The 21,516-nt window shown below is 33.6% G+C and overlaps 2 protein-coding genes across 2 annotated transcripts; both read left to right on the top strand.

Annotated features, from left to right (window-relative positions):
* The first annotated feature begins 4,589 nt into the window (after positions 1 to 4,589).
* On the top strand, positions 4,590 to 5,321 carry LOC130645948 (uncharacterized). The gene has a single exon (XM_057452076.1). It carries the CDS (start codon positions 4,590 to 4,592, stop codon positions 5,319 to 5,321), a length of 732 nt encoding a protein of 243 aa, XP_057308059.1.
* Positions 5,322 to 7,337: 2,016 nt separating this feature from the next.
* LOC130644678 (MAM and LDL-receptor class A domain-containing protein 1-like) lies at positions 7,338 to 21,155 on the top strand. Its single transcript, XM_057450379.1, has 7 exons — positions 7,338 to 7,645; positions 13,240 to 13,452; positions 16,459 to 16,635; positions 16,739 to 16,918; positions 16,996 to 17,136; positions 19,182 to 19,468; positions 20,885 to 21,155. Exons 1-7 carry the CDS (start codon positions 7,579 to 7,581, stop codon positions 21,002 to 21,004), a joined length of 1,185 nt encoding a protein of 394 aa, XP_057306362.1. The 5' UTR covers positions 7,338 to 7,578; the 3' UTR covers positions 21,005 to 21,155.
* The last annotated feature ends 361 nt before the right edge of the window (positions 21,156 to 21,516 follow it).

The following is a 21,516-nucleotide window of genomic DNA, read 5'->3' on the forward strand; positions in this document are numbered from 1 at the left end:
GTTTAAGATACGTTTTAGTCCTTAGCTGCAAAGATAAAAAAAGTCATCTTAATTTTTGGAACCTTGAAGTCTTCTTTTTGGTTCGAAATTTCGGAAAATGGTTCAACTGGTCTTGAATTTAGAATAAAGTAAAAAAAAATTCAAATATTAAGAGTATTTCATGATCAATTAGTCTTTTCTATTCCTATTTTAACGTAAACATCATTTTTGCTATTATCTTAGAGTACTCTTAAGAATTTCATGATTTTCTTCAGCAGCTTCACTTTTAGGTATACAATTGTTGGATTTGACTTGATTTCACAAGGTTAAAGAGTGCCTGAGGATAAATATGGTCCTTTAATTTTTCGACATAAAAAAGCGTACTAGAAGGCAATTTGACTGTTATATCTGAATTTACTTGTCGATACCGAAATAGAAATGTCTCAAAACATGATATTGGTTATCCTAAAGATAATCCAGGACGGAAAACGTAGAAAATAAAGAGTGATCGAAGATTAAAATGGTTTTTTCGTTAAGGCGCTGTTAAGGACTTATCTTTTCAAGAACTACTCCAAATTTCGCCTGAAAGTGTTTCAGAAACTGTTACTAAGAAGAATTTTCAATATCAGTAAAGGCCAGTGTTATTAACAAATTCGACTCCACGAGGAGTGGTACGTGAAAGTTCAAGTCCTTCTTTTCATGATAGAATTTAGCTAGATTTCACTTTGATGCATACAGAGGCTGTATTTTTCTGCTTTTCCCAAGTGTTACTGGTTGATGGTTTAATCTCTTCTCGTGTTTATTTCTGTTGCTCATATCACTGAATTGTTTCTTGCATGAGTCATCGCTGTTTTTCCCGAAATTTAGAGGGAATATTGTTCGCCATAAGAAAGAGTGTACAAAAGTAATGGTCCGGAAGCAGAAAATGAGTCAGAACAAAGTATGTGAGTATTGCGGAAAGACATTTGGTCAAAAGTTCAACAGAGATCGTCACGTTAAGACACATCATGAATCTCCTGATGTAGACAATGAGGAGGACAAGATCGTGGTCAACACATTTTTGAATTTGTTTCGATTCCATGCTTTATTGCCGTAATCTCATTCAACTCCTGTGAGCCAATTTATTTTGTTAAAGTGATTGAAAAAGGAGTTGCAACTGATGTAATGTGGGATCGTTACGGACACTCCATTAATTCTGACGAGTGTTTCTTGAGAGGAAACTATCTGAAGTCTGACAGGTCTCGCAATATGGCTTTGAAAAGATTCAGCATAGTTCCTGGAGATGTTTTTTGTGATCCTGTTGAAGTGTTTGAAGCTTTCGTTGATATTGATCATGACAGCCTTTGTATGCCAAAGGATATCTATGCGGAACTTGTTTTAAGAGCATCGTAAATTTTTACAATTTTGCCTTGGACTAAGTTAATCTCAAATTACTCTTAAATAAGTCATAAACAGAATACTATACTAAACATTTGCACACCCTATATCGAATTTGAATATTGAATCGTATAACTGATTCTTATTATTTCATTGAAATTATCTACGTCCTGTTTTTCGCTTCTAGTGTAGGATATTGAACCTAGATTTTATGAATTTTAAAGACCAATAACATCATATTTCACTCTTTTAAACGAAAATTTATCATTGTAAATAAGTATTATATGTTCCTAATTATTATTTATCCAAATTTCTAAATTGTTATTTAATGAAAATTTCAAAGTTATAATTCACCAAAAATTATTTATTCAAAGACCACATTTATCTCGAAGTACTCATTAATTCTGTTGTCAACTTTGATTTGAATGAAAAAAGCATAGTCAGACAATTTATTCTGCCAAATTTTCAAATCGCTATAATGTTTTAAGAGTGATTATTGCATGTTTTCGAAAAAATTAGGCTTGTGACTAAATCGCTCATTACTTACTCATTTCTGAATAAATTTTACTCATCACAGTTTTTACTGGTTTCCAAGATGTCAAAGATGCTTTAAAAATACAATTTTACTATTTTTTCGAAAAAATGAGTAAATCACGAGCAAAAACTCAAAATGACCAATATTATCGCGACACACTCCTAATTTTCAAAATTGACCTTGTAGGACCAATAGTATCTCTACAAACTCCAACCCAGTGAGTTTTCTTGATCTAATAACGGTTTTAACCAAAGTTATTAAATATTTTGTGATTTTGCTATTTTTCATTTTACAACTTTTTCGCACAGTCAAGAAAAAACACGTCCTTAAAACGCCACAGTAAAAAAAAAATTTAGATAGTGATGTAAAAAAATAAAAACAAAAAAAATTGATTTTATTGATCATGAGTGGAAAGGTATTAGCTACATATACATACTCTTTCTCCATTTTACGCAGAGAAGTCAAATCACAATAAATCGTTGCTTGGCAGCTATTTTTTGCTTTAGTTTTTTCCAAACTTCGTCCCCAAATTCCTTTGTCTTTGTAATTCACCTACGTACACAAGAAGTAACCGCGGCTACGCTTGAGGGTCTTATGCCCTAAACGCTTACAAGTTGGACTAACCTAAAATTTCACCTATATGTTAGGAAAATGGCGGAAATTTTATATACGCCCGCACTATTGAGATCAGAAAATGGGCTTCGCTTTGCTCAACAAATATATATTTTTCTGTGTTGTGTACACTCTTTACTGTTCCTCTACGATAAATTTATGTCCGCGGAAAATTTCTCTAAGAGAATTGGTCAAGTAGAGGTCTAGCAGCGAGTAACGTGAATTGCTTCTTTTTGAGAATGCACGACTTTCTGGTAAAGAATGGGTTGATAACCTATGAACAGTTTTTGTGCAAAAAATCAGAAATGTTTTAGCTACTACCGTATTCTGCCAGCTTTCTTTATAAAGGACAATTCCTTTTTTTCTAATGATATGAACAAAATATTGTTATGATAAGAAGAACACCATATTTAATGAAAAGAGAATTCTTCCCAACCACGCTCCCAGGGTCTTGTGGCCCCTGAGCCGTTATTACGGAGTGGCCGCTATCAACTTTATCAGCAAGGCAAAATGCCCTGGGAACGAGGTTGGATTCTTCCGTTGGTTTGAAAAATAGTCTTAATAAATTAAATTGCCGTTTAGATGAAACAGAAAAAACTATGGTTAAGGACGCTATGGGTTCTATATCCAAAAAGTCTTGCGTCAAATTCCAGGAATTACCACCAGACGATTATACGACATACCATGTACGAATTATTTCAGGAAATGGGTATCGTTTTTATATATATATATATTTTGTTGTATCATATATAATTACAGGTTATTAGTTTACAAAATAACTAAATGGATCTAAAAATAGAGACGTGGTAACGTTAACTCAAGTTGCATTTGATTATAAACTCAATTAAGTCCCTACAAACAAAAAATTAAATCTGAACAGCTTGATTTGCAAACAAAGCGTTGGATAATGGAGTTACCAAAATACTCCACAGTAAGGTATTTTGATCACGTGTCTAGAACGACTTTCGAGTTTTACTTCAAAACTTCCCGGGGACAAGAATGGTGATTACTTAACGTTGAACTGATGTCGAAGGTTCTCACTTTGTCACACTCGCTGTTATCTAATCTAACTAAAGTGCAACCACTATGTTACCATGTGGTCTATCAGCCTACAGTTACCATTAACTCTGTGTACTTAGTCAAATGTCTTGCCAAAATTCCCCGTTCCCTCTATACGGCTAATTCGCAATGCATTATGGTAGTTGTATTCCGCGAAAACGTAAACAAACCATTCGTAGTAACAAAAATGGCCGAACAAGTACACTTCATCCTTAATTCTACTCAAAACCAAAGCGATATACAAAATTCTAATCAAGACAACAGTTTTTTTCAAAACTTGGGCTCTCCTGCAAGCATTGGCTCAAACTTTTCATCAAGTTCAAGCTTTTTATTGCAAGCTAAAAGTAAAGGAGGAGGGATAACTTGCTGTGTACCTCTCTGTCAAAACAACTCAAAGAAGAATCCAGACTTATCTTTTTATGTCATTCCTAAAGACTCAGAGCTTCGAAAGAAATGGCTTTTTATGATCAGTAGAAAGGATTTTGTACCTTCTACATCGCATAGAGTTTGCTCTGTTCATTTCACTGGTGGAAAGAAGACATATATGAACAATGTTCCCACAATAGTCCCAAAAACTATCAAACCAACAGCTAGCAAACCAAGAAAAACTCTCAACAGTACAAACTGTAAATTGCAACTATTTTCTCCTGTGAGGGCTACGACAAATGACATTGCTGCAGAATTATCTGTGGAGGAAGAGTTAAAACAAGAGTTGGAAAAATTGAGAGCCGAAATTAGTTGTATGAGAATTCATGAAAAGGAACTTGATCAAACTATTGAAAAACAACAAGCCACTATAAGTGACATAGCATTTTCAATTGACCGGTTTAAACACAATGAAGCACACTTTAAGTTTTATACCGGATTCGAATCTTATAAATTATTCAAAGCAGTTTTAGAATATTTACAACCAGCTGCAAATAAACTAATATATTGGGGTTCAAATACTAACACTGAAAATACAAAAAATATAAACTCTACAAAACGAGGCCGATCACGATCATTGAGCGCAGAAGAAGAATTCTTTATGATACTGGTTCGAATTCGATGTGGACTTTTGTTAGAAGATATGGCTGTTCGATTTAATATGTCGACAAGTCACATAAGCAGAATATTGATTACATGGACAGATTTTTTACATTCACAATTCCGTATGCTTCCAATATGGGCTTCAAAAGAAACAGTACAAAATAGAATGCCGAAATGTTTTCAAAAAAGTTACCCAAATACCCGTGTCATATTAGATTGTACAGAAGTATTTGTGGAAATGCCTACGTCATATCGCACACAGTCCAGTACCTTTTCAAATTACAAACACCATAATACAGCAAAAGGATTAGTCGGAATAGCTCCTGATGGATCAGTGACATTTGTCTCTGATTTGTATGGTGGACGCTTTTCGGATAAACGAATAACAAAAGATAGTGGTATATACGATTTGCTAGAGCCTGGGGATTCTGTGATGGCTGATAGAGGATTTGAGCTCGAGGAAGATTTACCTGATGGAGTAACATTAAATATTCCACCATTTTTAGATGGAAAACCTCAGCTAAGTTTATTAGAGGAAAACGAAACTAGAAGAACAGCATCTGTACGTGTACATGTCGAACGAGCAATCGAACGTATAAAAAATTACCGAATTTTACAAACAGTTTTCAAACTATCAATGGCTGCTGAACTCAATAAGATATGGGTTATTTGTTGTTATTTAGTTAATTTTTTACCACAGTTGGTACCAGATGTAAATACGAATGACTAAAAATTATAAACTTTCGTACACTATATATATATATATACTAGATCATGAAATATAAAGACAAAACAATATTGTGAGGAAACAATTTTATTTACTCACACTGTTGTTCTGTAATGTTGCTGTGCATGAAAGTGAAATAAAAGTGTGTTAGCTCAGGCAAAGTAATTCTGTTCCATTTTTCCTTTTGAAAAACTATTGTTTCCACATGTCGGTCAACTTTTGTATAAACAATAAAATCAATTTCATTGACTTGTGTTACTGCCATCACACCTTGACATTGGTGAAAATAATTATGTCTTTCTTTGAGTTTTGGCTTGCCATTCGATATTTGTAAAAAAAAATTTTTATCTTTGCATGCGTCAGAAATAGAGCAATCCTTTTTTGAATATGGGCACTTCACCTCAATCAATCGAGCATTCCCATTCAAAGTTGTTGCGCCATCAGGACTTGCACCTAACCACGGCCATTTTGGATTAATAACGAAACCACATTTTTCGACTTCAATATTTTTCTCGGTTTGATACCAGTTTAGAGCATTAACTTCATTTTCTAAGCCCCATTTGCAGGCCTCTGATGTAAAGTTTTTATTTTTATTTAGACATTTTTGTAATATGCTTTTTGGATGTATATTTTTTCTTCTATTTATAATAGATCCAAAATTGGATGATGTTATGCGTTTCTTTCTTTCTGTGTACCACATATCACATTTATACTGAGTACATGTGGATTTTTCTATGTCTCGAACTTGTTCGGCATTGACATGAATGAAATTGTTTACAAATGACTTTTGCTCATCTGATAACTCTGCTATTTCTGGTTCAAAGTCAAGAGCCTGCAAAAATAAATTAACTGTCGGACGTAATTCAACTGTTTCACTGTTTGTCTGTTCAAAATTAAATTCTTTTATAGATGTGTCATAAAATGATGATGGTTTATAGTCATTTCCTTGTAATAAATATGCCATTGAAGTTCCTTGCCCTATTTCAAATAAGTCTGTCGCTAATTTTTTGACTTTTTCGGTTGAGGGCTCATGTGCAAACAGTGGTGTAGAACAAAATTTTCTATTTCCTGTGACCAACGGTCTTTTGCGACTTTCATTTGTGTCTTTCGTAAGGTCTGCTTTCTCGAATGCCATTGCAGAAAATTTTATTGGTGCAGAATTTGCACTTTCTCCAGGTACATGCCATTTTTGTAACAAATCTGTGCATGTCTTGTCATCAGGGACAATTTTTAAGTCCAACTGTTTGTATTCAACCAATTGAAATAGAACTGCTGCGACATGCTTACAGCATCCTCCTGCTCCAGCTTTACATAAACATTTCGCATACAAAATATCACCACTTCTTTGACACAGGTGGACATAAACAGAATATTTTTCTCTTTTCATGGAAGCAGCTACAAAACATTTCACAAGAAAAGTTAATTTTTCAGCCATAACATTACTTTTAACTCTCACTTTCTTCACGTAGCTCTCCTTGAATAGTTGGTATCCAAGAATTTTATGCTTTGTAGCACCCTTCGGCTTGCTATCACAGCTATTTCCAAGAACTAAATATTGGTGAATTTTCTCCTGGGTGATCGAAGGCATAGCTGCAAGATCAGTTGACCATTGACTTATATCTTCGTGTGTTCTTTCCTCCACTTCTTCGTCCCTCTCGGCATTTGTTAATTCTTTAAAAACAGGTCTTGGTACCACACAAGAGCTTTGAGAAAAGCTAGGCCCAAGATCTGTAGAGCTTAAAATTATATCTAAATCTGTATCCTTATTTATTACTTCCATTTCGACTTCTTTCACTCCTAAAACCTCACTAACTAACAATATTTAAATGTTTACATCAATAACACGGGTTTTGGATAAGGGAGATAATGATTTTCTTGAGGAGATTTGAAAATTATCACAAACAATAACGGCTTTTTGTTATTATCGCCACAATAAAAAGAATGCTGTTATTTATTTACAAACTCTCGCTTCTGGGAGGGAAAACTGTAGAATACAACTACCATAATGCATTGCGAATTAGCCGTATAGAGGGGGAACGGGGAATTACAAGTTGAATAGATTTTATAAGCAACAACGAAAGATAAAACGAAACTTTTTTTTAGTTGCAACACACGGTTCACTGGTAACTTTGGACCTTATTTCGACCCCCATACTCAAATTTCGCAAATTTATTTGCGACTTTCGTTAGAAAAATTGCGCTGTTTCACTACCGGAATTATTACACATGAGCTTTTTCATGTATTGGGATTTGACCATGAAATGAAACGACCGGATCGTGACAGATACGTGAATATTATGTGGGAGAATGTTAAGGATGACAAGCATAGTAAGTTTTACGTTTAATTATATAAAACTCTTTTAAAACTTTTTTAAGAAAAAGAATAAAATATTTTAAGTGCTACCACAGGAATCCGACTGTAAGACATGCAGCAGCACTAGCCTGTTTTTTCCTAGAAATGTTTTAGATTGTTTCTGCTCTACGAAATGCACATAAGGAGAAATGTTATAAGCATTTCTCAAAGTTTACGGGTCTACACAAACTATAAGGTTGGCTCATATAGATTAATAACGAACAATAATGATCGACAGCAGAAGTTTTAAACGGTGATGTGTGACAAAAACAAAAGTCAAATTACAAATATGGTCAATAGTTTTGCGGTCATCTCATCGTTTTTTGTAGACATATAGAAACATTTGTAATACGCTTATGTCGGAAACGGGCACCAAGAATAGGCAGTCATTGTACTGAGTGTGTTATTTTATAAAAATACATGCAAAGTATAAAGTTAGTCAGTTGAGAAATAACATAAACTCACCCAGAATTTGTTTGCACCTCCAAAACAACAATTTCATAACAAATTTGTTCGGCTGACTTGAGGTTACTGTTGACTTTGTTAGCAATTGTTTTGTTCGTTTTATTATTTTTCCTAATTTCAGAGGTTATAAAAATTTTCAAAAGTATATTTTTGCGTACTAGAGTATTTTTTTAATTAAGTATCAGGTTTGTAATTCGGTCGTTCAATCCGCCATTATTATAGTATAAGCAGCAATATCATTTAGTTAGGTAGAAGCTGCCTAGTCAGTAAAAGTTCTATGTTTGATATTTCATTTAGCTAGTTTCTGTGTTACATAATTAATTATAAATTATACCATGATGGATTCATATGAAATCTTAAAAGTTGAAAAAATTGAGGTGGCTGAAACAGTACAGTTTCATCTACATCGTTTTTTATCGTCTGCGAAGCGAAAGCTGACACTTCAACTTAAGTTTAAAGATCTGTGGGTAGTGTTAGTCAGTGAAACCTTGTCCCCTGGGTATTTTCTTATATGGTTTCGTGCAATGTGACACTATTCGACTGCTTTTGGACTAGAGAAAAAAGGAAGTTACAGAGCTTAAAATTGATCAATAAAATGTTTGGACATGACCGTAATAAGCTTCCGTAGAAAGGCGATGGTTTTGTCAACAATGTTATCTAAAATGAGAAGTTGTAGGTTGTTTGTGATAGCCATAATATGAAAAAAAGTTCTCATTTTCAAGTTTTGTTTTTTAGATTTTTCCACCTTTTTTATTGATTATAATTTTTTATTTACGTTAAAGCCAAAGTAGACTTTTATACAGCATTTGTAGATTTAAAGTTATGATTAGTGATGGATAAAGTCATCTAGCAGTGCTTTGAAGATTATTAATAGCGTGTCTATAATAATTGCCGTCGTCTATGTGTGTGCTCAAAAGGGTTACCGATATTCATTTGATCTTTCCGCGAGTTATTAGATTCAAAAACTTTATAATTGATTAAAATAAATTCAAGGAATCAATTTATTTCCTTAATTAACTTATTACTTTGATTTATTACCATAAGTAAAATAAAAAAGTTAAGTGACTGAAACAAATTGCATTGTTTTATTACGCCATTTATAATAATAATAAATTTTCGCTCAGAAGCCACGGAAAACCTGATCGTGTGGCACAGTTTACGGCTCTTGTTAAGCGCTCCACAGAGTGTTCAACGCTGGGTCACACATTTACCTGTGGCTTAACCCGGCTAGTTCGTGTAACAGTAGCGTAGCACATGTTTTGTACATATACAGGTCCGTCCGTCCGTCTGTCTGTCTGTCACGCAAAGTGGTAGCTTAGCTGCGCAGTAGCAATGCGTTATAAAAAGGACGGGCGAACCCGTGGATTTTCTACAGGCTAAGGACTAGTAATAATTAAAGAAAATAAATAAAAAAATGCATCTCTACATGAACATGAACTAGTCAGCAACCCGTAGAAAAAGTCCACAGGGACGCTGGTCTTGTATATCGCATTTCGTGTTTTGTAACTAGAAAGTGAACGGTTATTGGGAGACCCGGCGTCAAAACGCCTAGTTAATAAGGACCGCAATCTTTGTCAAACATTCAGGTAGAGCGCTTTACCGCAGGTATGCAGTATGTCTTGAATCGAGTAAAGCGCACACGACATTATAGTGTTTAGGGTGTAATTTATTTCTTTAGAAATATAACTTTACTGCCAGCTGACATAAAGACACAGTGTACAACCCTGATTTCCGAAAGAAATTGGTCAATATTATTTTATTTTACGTGATATGTTTCAGTAAACTTTAGCAAATTCATCATGACACTGGACTGAGCGCTTAGTACAGGTAAACCGTATCGCACATGCGTTTAACATCCTTTTCAAAAAAGCTATATTGCAGCTTTGGTTACAAAACACAGGATACACTCTCTTAAAACGCAGGCAAGTAACTCTGTACCCGGCGTTGAACACCAGAATAAATGATTAATAAGAACTGTCAACCTTGTTTTTACGTTGCCTCTTTTGTGCGGAGTTTAAAGCGCTGATCAAGAAAATGTATGTAATCACGTGCTTTTGATAAATGATTAATAAGATATAAAGGTTTAAAAAATTTGCTGACGTCAGCACTGACCCGTCTAGAACCCTCCAATTTTTTTATTAAGAAATTAGTATACCTGTTGCCTTCATCGTATAGATCTTGAAACGCTGATCAAGAAAATGTATAGGATCATGTACTTTTGACAAACGGCTGCATATTAGGGTTTGAAGGTTGTTTGATGACGTCATCAACCCGTGCATTCCGAAACGGATTCTGGGACATAGGTTTAACACCAGAATAAATGATTAATAAGAACTGTCAACTGTGCCACACATGAAGTGAAGCGCACACAATTTATGGTGTTTCCAGTGTAAAAATTTTTTTAAAAATTAACTTTCCACACTTTAAGCTGACATAAAAACACAGATTATAATAACCCCTACATAGCAAAATAGCAAATAAATCTTTTAGTAGAATGTTCCCGATAAAGATAAAAAAAATATTACTCCGAGCTGAGCCCTTAGGTAAACGATGTGACACATCCATCCATATAGGTGAAATACCCTTTTCCAAGAAAAAACGTTATCGCAACTTAGGTGAAACGGAAACACAGGAAACAGCCCGTCGTTAACACTGGACTGAGTGGTTAGTACAGGAGTAAACTGTGTCGCACATGGGTATAGGCATAACACCATTTTTTTCAATTATCGCGACTTTGGTTTAAAACAGTTCTAGAAACCGCCTGTCGTCATCCTGTTTAGTTAAAAAAATACTCAGCAATTTTAATTTGCAGCAGAAGTTTTCATTACAGTAATGAAAGTAGTAGTTACCTAACTGCATTTGGCCTGCTTTTACTTTTTAGCCAGACGCTAAGAACCTAGCTTGGTAGACACAACATAAAAATAAATAGTATTGGCTAGGATAAAAAGCTGTTATACCAAAATGAATAGTAATAACAAGGTAAGCTAGCTAGCTGGCTGTAGAAAGCTACTTAAAAGTTCTTCCCTAGTCAAATGGTGCATTTAAGATTTGTAGATGGTTAAAAGGCGTGACAATATCTTAACATGTAAAAACATACAGAAAACAAATATTACAAAAATAAAAAGCTTTTGGAAAACAAAAATGTCAAACAGACCTACACACTTAACTGACCACGACCACTTTCAAAAGCAAAATGGCCTTTATCATCATGTTCCTTCGTTGGCATGTCCGGGCCGCGTAAATCTTAAATTGGTTTTTCAAAGAATCAGGCGTCGTAATTGGTTTACTACGCGCGAGCGGTGAAAACTAAAGCCGTGAAGCGATGTCGCGTTTGGTTTTTGTGGCCTCTGAGCGGAATTGGCGATTGAGATCACGGATGTTCATTTTAAAAATGGCGTAATAAAATGACAATGCATTTAATTTAATATCTTAATTTATTTATTTTCAATTTTGAAAAATAATAAAAAAATAGTTTAGAAAATAAAGTAATTTAATAATTGCCGTTGATCCATAATTTAGTGTTTCAAAAAAACGACTCTCTTATTTCTAAAAATCGCGGAAAGATCAAGGGGGTATCGGTAGCCATATTGCGCACAAACAGACAGACCAAATGCGGCTATTATTAATTACTAGTCGATAAAGCCCGTGGAAAAATCCACTGAGGCAGGATAAAATTGATAAATAAGCGTCATATGAATTGTGATGACGTCACCAACCCATCTGCAAAAAAATTAGAACCTTGTTTTTACGTTGCCTCTTTTGTGCAGAGTTTAAAGCGCTGATCAAGAAAATGTATGTAATCACGTGCTTTTGATAAATGATTAATAAGATATAAAGGTTTAAAAAATTTGCTGACGTCAGCACTGACCCGTCTAGAACCCTCCAATTTTTTTATTAAGAAATTAGTATACCTGTTGCCTTCATCGTATAGATCTTGAAACGCTGATCAAGAAAATGTATAGGATCATGTACTTTTGACAAACGGCTGCATATTAGGGTTTGAAGGTTGTTTGATGACGTCATCAACCCGTGCATTCCGAAACGGATTCTGGGACATAGGTTTGGAAAAATCACCCAAATTGGTCCTAGGTGGTCCCTAGTTACCCACGCGGTGAAAAATCATTGACGTCACCACCTCGTTTCCAAGTTATTTGGCCTCGAAATTTTAAGTGCACTGTAATGGTTTCATTAAATAATGTTCTAGTTATTGTTATGATGTTCTAGTTATTGTTGTAAAAAAATGGTTTCATTAATTTAATATAGGATATTGACGTTAAAGTAGTGTTATTGACGTCGCGAACGTAATGTCAGAACTTTTAGCATATTAGACATGCATTTTTCGGCAACATCAAAGGAAAATGAACACATCCACTTTGCCTGTCACAGACACACAGACAGACACACTTAGCGTATTATTATATAGATATTGGTGTAATTAGGAATCCTAAGAGATTGATAGGGGTAACGCACATTTTATTAATTAAAAAAGCTTTTTTTGTGAGCTCTTTCTTCCGTTAAGGCTGAGGTTGACCGTAGAGAAGTGCTTAAGAATTACAAGTTTATTTATTCAATTCAGGTGTCTTACTTAAGTACTGTTTTGTTCCAATCTTAGCTGAAGCTTGGTTTATTTAGACCTAACGCAATTTTATACCTTAACCTTAATGCTAGAAAACGTTAAGCGAATATCTTGACTGATTTTTATTGATTTACTTAACAATGCAAACGTTCTGAAACAAATAATAGAGCAAGGAGGATGCGTGAAAAAGCAAATTGTGTGTCAATAAAGGCTTCCAAGCATCACCAAAGCGGTTAATACTAAACACTCGGAAGCACGGCTAGTCTTTTCTACAACGATTTTTACTCTGACAGCGAGAAATTTAGCTATTTAGTAAACTTTTTAAAATGCACCAACTACTTACAAAGTTAGTTTTAGATCTGAACAATAGTTATGTATCATCTAATTTCGTTTTTTAAACAATATTAAACGATAGAGAAGTATTCAAGTTTAGGACAAAAAATGTCAGTCGAATATTTCGCTCCTTATCAGTATGTAAAAATTCAATCTTTATAACCTTTATAAATATATTTTTATAAATTATTTTAGGTCAATACGAAAGATATCATGAGGATTGGTCAGTAACATTTGATTTTTCATATGATTATAATTCTATTATGCATTATACTCCGTATGCATTTTCAAAAAGCAAGGACAAGCCAACGATTCTTCCAACTGATCCTACAATGTCATACAAATCGCTCGGAGGAGATAAACCTACGGAGATGGATTATTTCAAGTTAAATCTATTATATGAATGCAGTATGGATTTTCTTTCTTTTTTTTGCACTCTAATTACATGGCGTTTTATTGTGCGTATGTATTTTTGTGAGTTATCCTGACAGGTCTGACACTCTGAAAACAAGAATGTAAGGAACAAGACCAGGAAATATAAGTACTTGTGATTAGAATTAAAAGATAAACGGGTTAAGAAACTTATCATTTTTATTTCTTTTTCCATTAGAAAATCATTTATACGCTAGAGCTTTGTAGGTACCGGTGTAGCCTATGCAGTTGCATGCAATTATCGTATAAGAAATAACTATTTAATTTTGGCTTTCAAAAGTACAATTTTTGATGAATAAGCATAATGCATATCAAGCCATAAATTAATGTCTTTCTTATACTTTTTACCTTCTGCACTGGCAATGACTTTCAAAAAGGAATCGGACGATATATTCCACGAAAAAAACGCAAGCTTTTCTCATTTACAAAAAGGGGACGTTTCCCTTTACAGCATGATTTGAATTTTTGAGAAAATAATTGATGACATCATTAGTTTTTTTGTTGACGTCATCATTTCTTTTTTCTAACGTCATGAAAATTTTAATGAGGTCAACATTTTTATTTTTTATTTTATTTTTATTTTTTCCTGATAAGGAAAAAAAATATCAACGAATGAATTGATAACACAATAAAATTCAATAAATATATAACAAAAAAGCTAAGATTAAAAAAACGAAAGAGATATGTATATATAAAAAATGTTCTAAAATAGTTAGCAACGATTTTTACAATGTTGCACAATATTTTATCTTTTTGACTAAGAAAGAGTAAAGATAAGTAGATATTTGTAATCCCTGTAAAATTTGCAAAAAAGTGATACTAACACTAATAATTTTCAACAGATGATAATAGATAGACGTAAAAATGTTCCTAATACGAGCAATTGACATAATTTTGTAATTTTTTGCTTTTTTTACTTTTATGTTGCATAGTAAATAGTAAATATATTGAAATAAAGTCTCATTTTCTGAATTTTGAAAACGTCAATAAAATGAATGAATGCTGAAGTGAGCATAGTATTATAAAGGCGGTGATACACGATCCAATTAATCGAATTCGATTTATCGAAATTATATTGAACATTAATAAAAACTGAACAGATTTTTGATAACTTCATTTCGATAAAATGTCTTTAGAAAGTGAAGACAAAGTTAAACTCGCTGCTGTTACAGTTATTAATACAACAACTAAAAATTTACGAAAACGTTAGAAACGGAGTGTGTTATTTCGTACTTTTCTGTTAATAAGCTTTAATCACTGACAAAAATCTCGTTGATTTCTGTTTTATCCTTTTTTGACGACATTATGTTTTTTAAGTTTCTCTACTAATGTTTATTTTCTTATATAGAAACTCCTATCTTTAAACGGACATTTGATGTACAGATTTTAAGCATTTTGATTGGCTGAAAACCTTTCGATTAATCGAAGTCCGACTTTTTAAAAATCGAATTCGACAAGTCTGAGCATGCCGAAAGAATAGGATTTTAACATACACGATCCAATTAATCAAATTCGATTTATCGAATTCGATTAATCGTATCGTGTATCACCGCCTTAAGACCCGTGGATGAATCCATGGCCCTTATCAATCAGAAGAACAAGGAAAGAAAGAGCTGTCACTTGAATTATAATTTAACGTCACCAAGGGCTGTTTGACAAACCGTTACACAAATATTGCAGTGTAATGTCAACAATTCGTTCATTTTTAAAAGAAGGGATAACCCAGGTTTAAAAAAATTACCCAACTGGCTTCCAGGTTTTCCCTAGCTAGTCATGCAGCGGAAAATGACCGACGTTACCAGTCCGTTTTTAACTTTTTCAGGTACAAATGCATTGTAATGACTTCATTAATTTAAATTTAAGCTAATTAATCTTTTCGACCTCCTGACGGCTACTTTGTGGATTAACATTTGAGACATGAAATTTTCGGCAATATAAAAGGAAGATGAAGACATCAACTTATAGCTAAAGCTGTACAATGAGTAATTCTATCCGGAGTTAAGGTGGTAGGCTTAAAAATGCTTGTAAATTTGAATTTATTGCAAATTTGGAAAAATCTCTATTTCAGGCAGGTGTAAATTTATTTTCAATTTTGTTGTAACATCATCAAATTGATTGTTAACTGTTATATTACACATTTATTCCATCCACGCACCCTTAACCCCCCTACCCCTACCCCCACCCTTAAGATTAATTTAGATTATTGCTCTAATATAAGTTTGTTGTATAATACTTATAACAATAAATGTCTTGTGAAAACATTAAAAAGATTTCTTACAAATGACTTTAAAAATGCAGTGACACAAACAACGTTTTGAAAGACGCGAAGAATCAGTGAGGACAAGGGGGTCTTCGTGTAGGATATTTAAAAGGCTACTTCTAGACAGTCTAATCGCGATTTAGATAATGTTTAAAACTGAATTTGTTCTTAGAGCTCTTAGAATATTATTCTAAGAGTTTAAAAATCACAACACATCTTTTTCGTGTGTTGCACAATTAACCTTCCTGGTCATATTATGTTTAAAATACACCAAAAATTGGATTAGGCTCATGCTAGGATGGACAAATCCATAAAAATCCTTCTTTTATAATCACCTTTTTTGATAATTGCCGAATGACTTTTACATAATTTTACTGAATTTTCTTTTTCTTTTCAAGTAAACTTCATTTAAAAAGTTAAATAATAAACACAAACCTGTTCCTTCACTCTGTGATAAATTCTCCCCTACACTTATTTTTTGCTAATAATTTTCTCAAGGAAAGCAACCAGTTTGCTTTTTAATAGTGGTACTTTTTTTTAACATCAAGTTTTAGAAAAAGCGAATATTACTTGATGACAGAATTGATCCAATTTTTTCATTTTTGTAAACGTGATATTGCTTGATCCAAGAGATTGCAAGACAATCTTTTAATATATCAGTTTATATATTTAAAAGTGAGCGCGAAATCCACCCGAAATGTTAAATATCATATGTTTTATAGAAAACAAACACTCTCCAGTTAGCTCGTGGTCAGTATGGGGTGCATGTATTAAACAATATGACGGACAATACATGGCAATTCGTCAGAGATTTTGTTCACGTGAAAATGTCAGTGAATGCTGGACAGACAATAACCGGGTGGAAACCGAAAAGCGTACATGTGACATAAATTATGAAGGTACATGTTTGCACTTGTGTTTCGCTGAAAAATATTTACTATTATACATTGCCTGATTGCTAATTTGCAGAAAGTAATAACACTGAAACGTTTTATATTTAAGTTCGTAAAAATCTAACATTGGGAGCGTGGAATAAATGGTCAACCTGGTCTATTTGCAACACAACAAATGAACGGATTTTTCACGACCAACGAAGAACACGCAAATGTGAAGTAGGGAGAAGGTGCAGCGGTTCTGATACCCAATCAAGATCTTGTAGAACAGATGGAGATGTTCGGAACGGTAAAACTTGATGATGGTTTCACTTAGCTAATATTTTCTAGCATAGTTTATATTTAGAAAACTGCGGTATTTTTTAGACAAACTTGACTGTAGCTTTAAAACAGGTTATTGTTTGTGGTGTGCCGTACGTCCTATTAAAGAATATCGATGGAGAGCTAAAACTGGTAAAGGCGAGGTTTTGAGAGATGGACCTCTATTTGATCATACAACTATGGGAGGTAAGATATAATACTAATTTAGACTATAGAGAGACGAAAAGGGTAAACGATCTTCCAACTTTGTTAACAATCCGCTTGATGGACAATTTACTTGATTCGTATATTTAAAACAGGCACGTTTTCATTCGGTCGCAGATCGATAAGCAATAAACTGAGCTTCGTTATAACATTGCTTCCACTGTTTCATAGCTGTGCAGCTATATCTTGCTAATGTTTGCGTTCTAACTGTTTGTCACTCAATATGGTCTTTGAGAATCAACAATTTTTACATAATGCTGAAAAGTTAACAAAAAGCGGGAATTAGAGTTCATTAGAAGCTATGATAATTTACTACAAAATATTTACTACTAAAACCTGCAGTCATTTTTGTAATACAGACTACATAAACTACCTACCAATCGCAGCATTTTTGATGGAATATAAATTGTAGTCTTCATCAATACAACGTGCCTTTCCAGCCTTCGTGACAAATGTGACAGGAAAACCATTGCTGGTTTCCATCTAAGAGACTTCAAATCACGCTAATGACTATGAAAACTTTCATGAATCATAACAAATTTTATATTGGACCAAATGTAACTGAATATAGTAGAAAGGTTTTCTGCATTTACCTGATAGCCTAACTTAGTTAGTACACGCGCTTGTCACACTTCCAAATATTTCATAAAATAGACTTTCAAACTTTTGGCATAGCTTGTTAGATTTATTCTATTCATAAATTTTTACAGAAAACTACATTCAGCCCGTCGAAGCAAGAAAAATAACGGTCATTTTAACGGGAAATGAAATGCTAAAATATGTAATTAGATGGGGTTACTAATAATATTATAATTTAGTAGAATTTGAATATGCATATTAAAAACTGTATGGTTTCATATGCATATCTACAGTTTAGAGTATAACTACCCTGCTGTAGTAACGAATTTTGTTAGCGCGTTTGCAAGTCCTCCGGCAAGCTGTGGATTTAATAAAGAAGTTACCCAGTTTGCAACTATTCTAATGCGTGAAAACAGATTAGAGCATCCGAAAACATTAGAATCGGCAATATATTTGTACTTCAACTTACTAAATCTGAGAAAGTGGCTGAAATTTGTCTCGGGAACTAAACTTAATCAACTATATTCAGGCCTTCATAATAATGATAGGATTTTTTGCACCCACTGAAAGGGATAAGCAAAGAGTGAGAAAAAATGTGAAACCGGTGGACGTTATTTTGAAGGGAAGAATTTTGATTTTGGCGAAAGTCTACGTTGTTACAACAAAACCTCAATTTTTTAGCAGATTTTTTATTCAAGGTGAAGTGCTTAGAACTGATTTGAATAAAAATTTTGTTATTTTCTAATTCGTACCTCAAACGAAAATAATTTTATTTATTATTATCTTTACTTCTTTATTACTTATACTTATTACTTATAGTAGAGCCAGTCTAGAAAGGACTTTAGAGTCAGTCTTGAAAAGTACAGCGAGTGTCATACAATATCTAACACAAAATATACCCTATATATTTCTTTCCTTAATATATATCCTACAAATATCATTCTAATCTAAGGGTGGGTGGGAGGATCAATTCTATCGACTTGTGATTTCTCAACGCGCTATATATCAGCCGTATTTCGTCCGTCTGTTTGTGCGCAAGAAAAAAGGTCGAGTTGCGGAAACATGAAATACAATTTATAAAGAGTTCGCGAGCCCGCGAATTTATCAACAGGCTAGTAACTAGTCTCTTTAATAACAGTCGTAAAATATCTACGACGCAACTTTCGTATGAATAAATTTGTTAGTTCATTTTCTACTGCTTATGAAAAAGCTGTAATATTAATGCTAACAAACTTGCCGGTGTGCACCAGACCGTTTGTAAATTAGGTTATTGTCTAGTGACACTAATACTGTACTGTAATACGCACTAACAATGTTGCTAGTGCGTTTTTAACAATTGACTTGTGTATACTAGAAATCTTTTTTGTGCGTACTAAAATTCTAAACACACTGCTGTAAAAAATATGGTCAGCATGGCTAAACTTAACCAGTTGCTTCTACTCTTTTAGATTCAGGGTATTTCCTGAAAGCAGTGATTTCAGGGAATGCAAAAGGGGAAGATAGGGCAATCTTTAGAATGAAAGTACCAGCAAACCCTCGAGACACCTGTTTGACATTCTGGTACTACATGACAGGATCAGAAAATCATGCATTGATTGCGATGATTGGCCTCAGAGAGGGGAAACCAATCGAAACCTGTCAAAAGAGATTGGAACTAACCACAACTACTAGTTCTGGAGAGGATTGGTGGATTCCAGCTCAAATAAATCACAATTGTGGTAAAGATAATTACGAGGTGATTTTTAACATTTTAATATCAACGTACAAGTATTTGCAATTTTTACACTTTTAAGTAAAGGCCTGGGTTTGTGCATTTCACATTTGAGAAAGATTGGATTTCAGGTAAAGATTGTTTTAGTAGCGCAAGTGCATTGTCTTATTATATAAAATGCTAGAAATATCGGAAGGGGTAAACCAGTAAGCGTCTTCCTCGTGTCAGTACCATAACCGGGGGTAAATAAATGAATATGTCAAATTATATATCAGTAGGTTATTTGGTTTCCCCGAGTTCGTTTAGTTCAGCTCGAATGATTTTGATTACGACAAAAGAATTCTTTTACACAGTGACACTACTAGGTGTTACGTTTAACGGCGTTGTCGGAGGAGTAAGCATGTCTTTTTTTTGTAAATTAGAAACGATAAATGTTGACTGCGATGGGTAATCAGAGGGATTAAATACATCTTTATTATGAAATTCCATGTAGACTGAAAGTTGGTTAAATGTATTGCATTGATATCGTCGATCTGAATTATCAAAAAAGAATATTTGAAATTCAAAAGATTCAAAATATATTAAAAAGTAGTACCACAACTGAAGTACAAAAAACGTGTACATAATTTTGTTGCAATGTGCTAAATTTTCCGTCGGTACTTCCGACAGCCGTAAATAAGGGCGAATATTGCGGCTTTCTAGGATTATTTATTGTTTGATAAGTAGATTGTAGAGAACGATAAGTCAAAACATACAGGCAAGTGTGCAGCGAAAAAAATCAATCGTCAGAAACAATACTATCTCTTGCTTATGCGTTACGATCACTTACTTTCGCTATATATCAACAACGGGAAGATCGCACAAAATAAATCTATCAATGTCTTTTGGTCATAAAAAGCTTAGGAAAAAGGCTTTTTTCAGGAGATCATAGTTAATTAAAAAAAGGTTTATAAAAAAAACAGCGGGAAGAGTGTTCGTATCGCTACGTAGGCACGTAAGACAAGACATAAACATGTCCAATTGTTACCGTATTTAAACGTGCACAATTTATTAGCCTTTGGCCTTTTTTCCACTTGTTCCAATTTAGCATCGATACACACCCTTTACTGCGCCAGTCCCAAAAGTAGCCCAAAGGCTATCTAGGGACGCATTGGATCTATTAAATGTCTTGTTTTAACCCGAATTATTTAGTTATATGGTTGATATGGTCGTGTTATTGTTCAATTTTTTTTTACAAACATCACAAACATGCAAACTTACCTGATGTTGTTGGATAAGAATTTCCATTGAAGTACCTACTTAAACCACATATCATTTGTCTGTTGACACTCCGAAAAATGTAAAAAAATATGCTCTTGTTGTTATACTCTTTGTTATCCACTGTCTAATACGAAAATTTGCCTTTTTTGTGCAAGTGCTAACGAAAAAAAATTTTTTTAGGTGTATTTTATCGCAAGAAATGGTGGAGATAAATTTTCCAACATTGCAATAGACGATATTTTCTTCTTGGATGGTTACCGTGACACAGATGTTGATAGCAGACCATTACAAATGGACTAGAATAGCTGCAAGAAATAACTCAATCGTACAAGCATTGTTCGCAATTTAACATTCTAGCTGTGTAAATATAAGTTGACGAATATCATGCCGATTCTAAAACTTCTACTGGGAAAACTTCTATAAAAGATAATTTTAATAGTTTAAAAATAAACGTGTTTTTTATCAAAGTTTAAAGAAATACGAAATAAGAAATACACAATTCCAGTAGGGATGAATGGTGGTCCGTTTTCTATCCTATCGGTAACATTGCAACAAAGAAACTCCTCATTTGGTGTCTATTTCATCACTGCTCACGTTGAAATTAGCAAATTGATGTTATTTCGTTTTGTTTACACGAAATAAACATCAAACTTTTACACAAAAAGAGCAATGGATTTTTTAAATTTTTGTAGCTCTGGACCTGTCTGGTCATGTGATAAAAATACGCCACTATATAGCTAGATGACCTAAAAAGATAAAAGAAAAAAATAGAAGATAGAAGAGAATGTTTTGTCACAATAATGTTTTTATAG

Source organism: Hydractinia symbiolongicarpus, chromosome 5, assembly GCF_029227915.1.
Source record: "Hydractinia symbiolongicarpus strain clone_291-10 chromosome 5, HSymV2.1, whole genome shotgun sequence".
In the NCBI taxonomy this organism is placed as follows: Eukaryota; Metazoa; Cnidaria; class Hydrozoa; order Anthoathecata; family Hydractiniidae; genus Hydractinia; species Hydractinia symbiolongicarpus.

Coding starts and splice junctions, on each gene's coding strand:
- LOC130644678 (XM_057450379.1), top strand. CDS start 7,579: ATGAAACGACCGGATCGTGACAGATACGTGAATATTATGTGGGAGAAT. Junction 7,646..13,239: donor TGTTAAGGATGACAAGCATA/GTAAGTTTTACG, acceptor AAATTATTTTAG/GTCAATACGAAAGATATCAT. Junction 16,919..16,995: donor AGATGGAGATGTTCGGAACG/GTAAAACTTGAT, acceptor GGTATTTTTTAG/ACAAACTTGACTGTAGCTTT.
- LOC130645948 (XM_057452076.1), top strand. CDS start 4,590: ATGATACTGGTTCGAATTCGATGTGGACTTTTGTTAGAAGATATGGCT.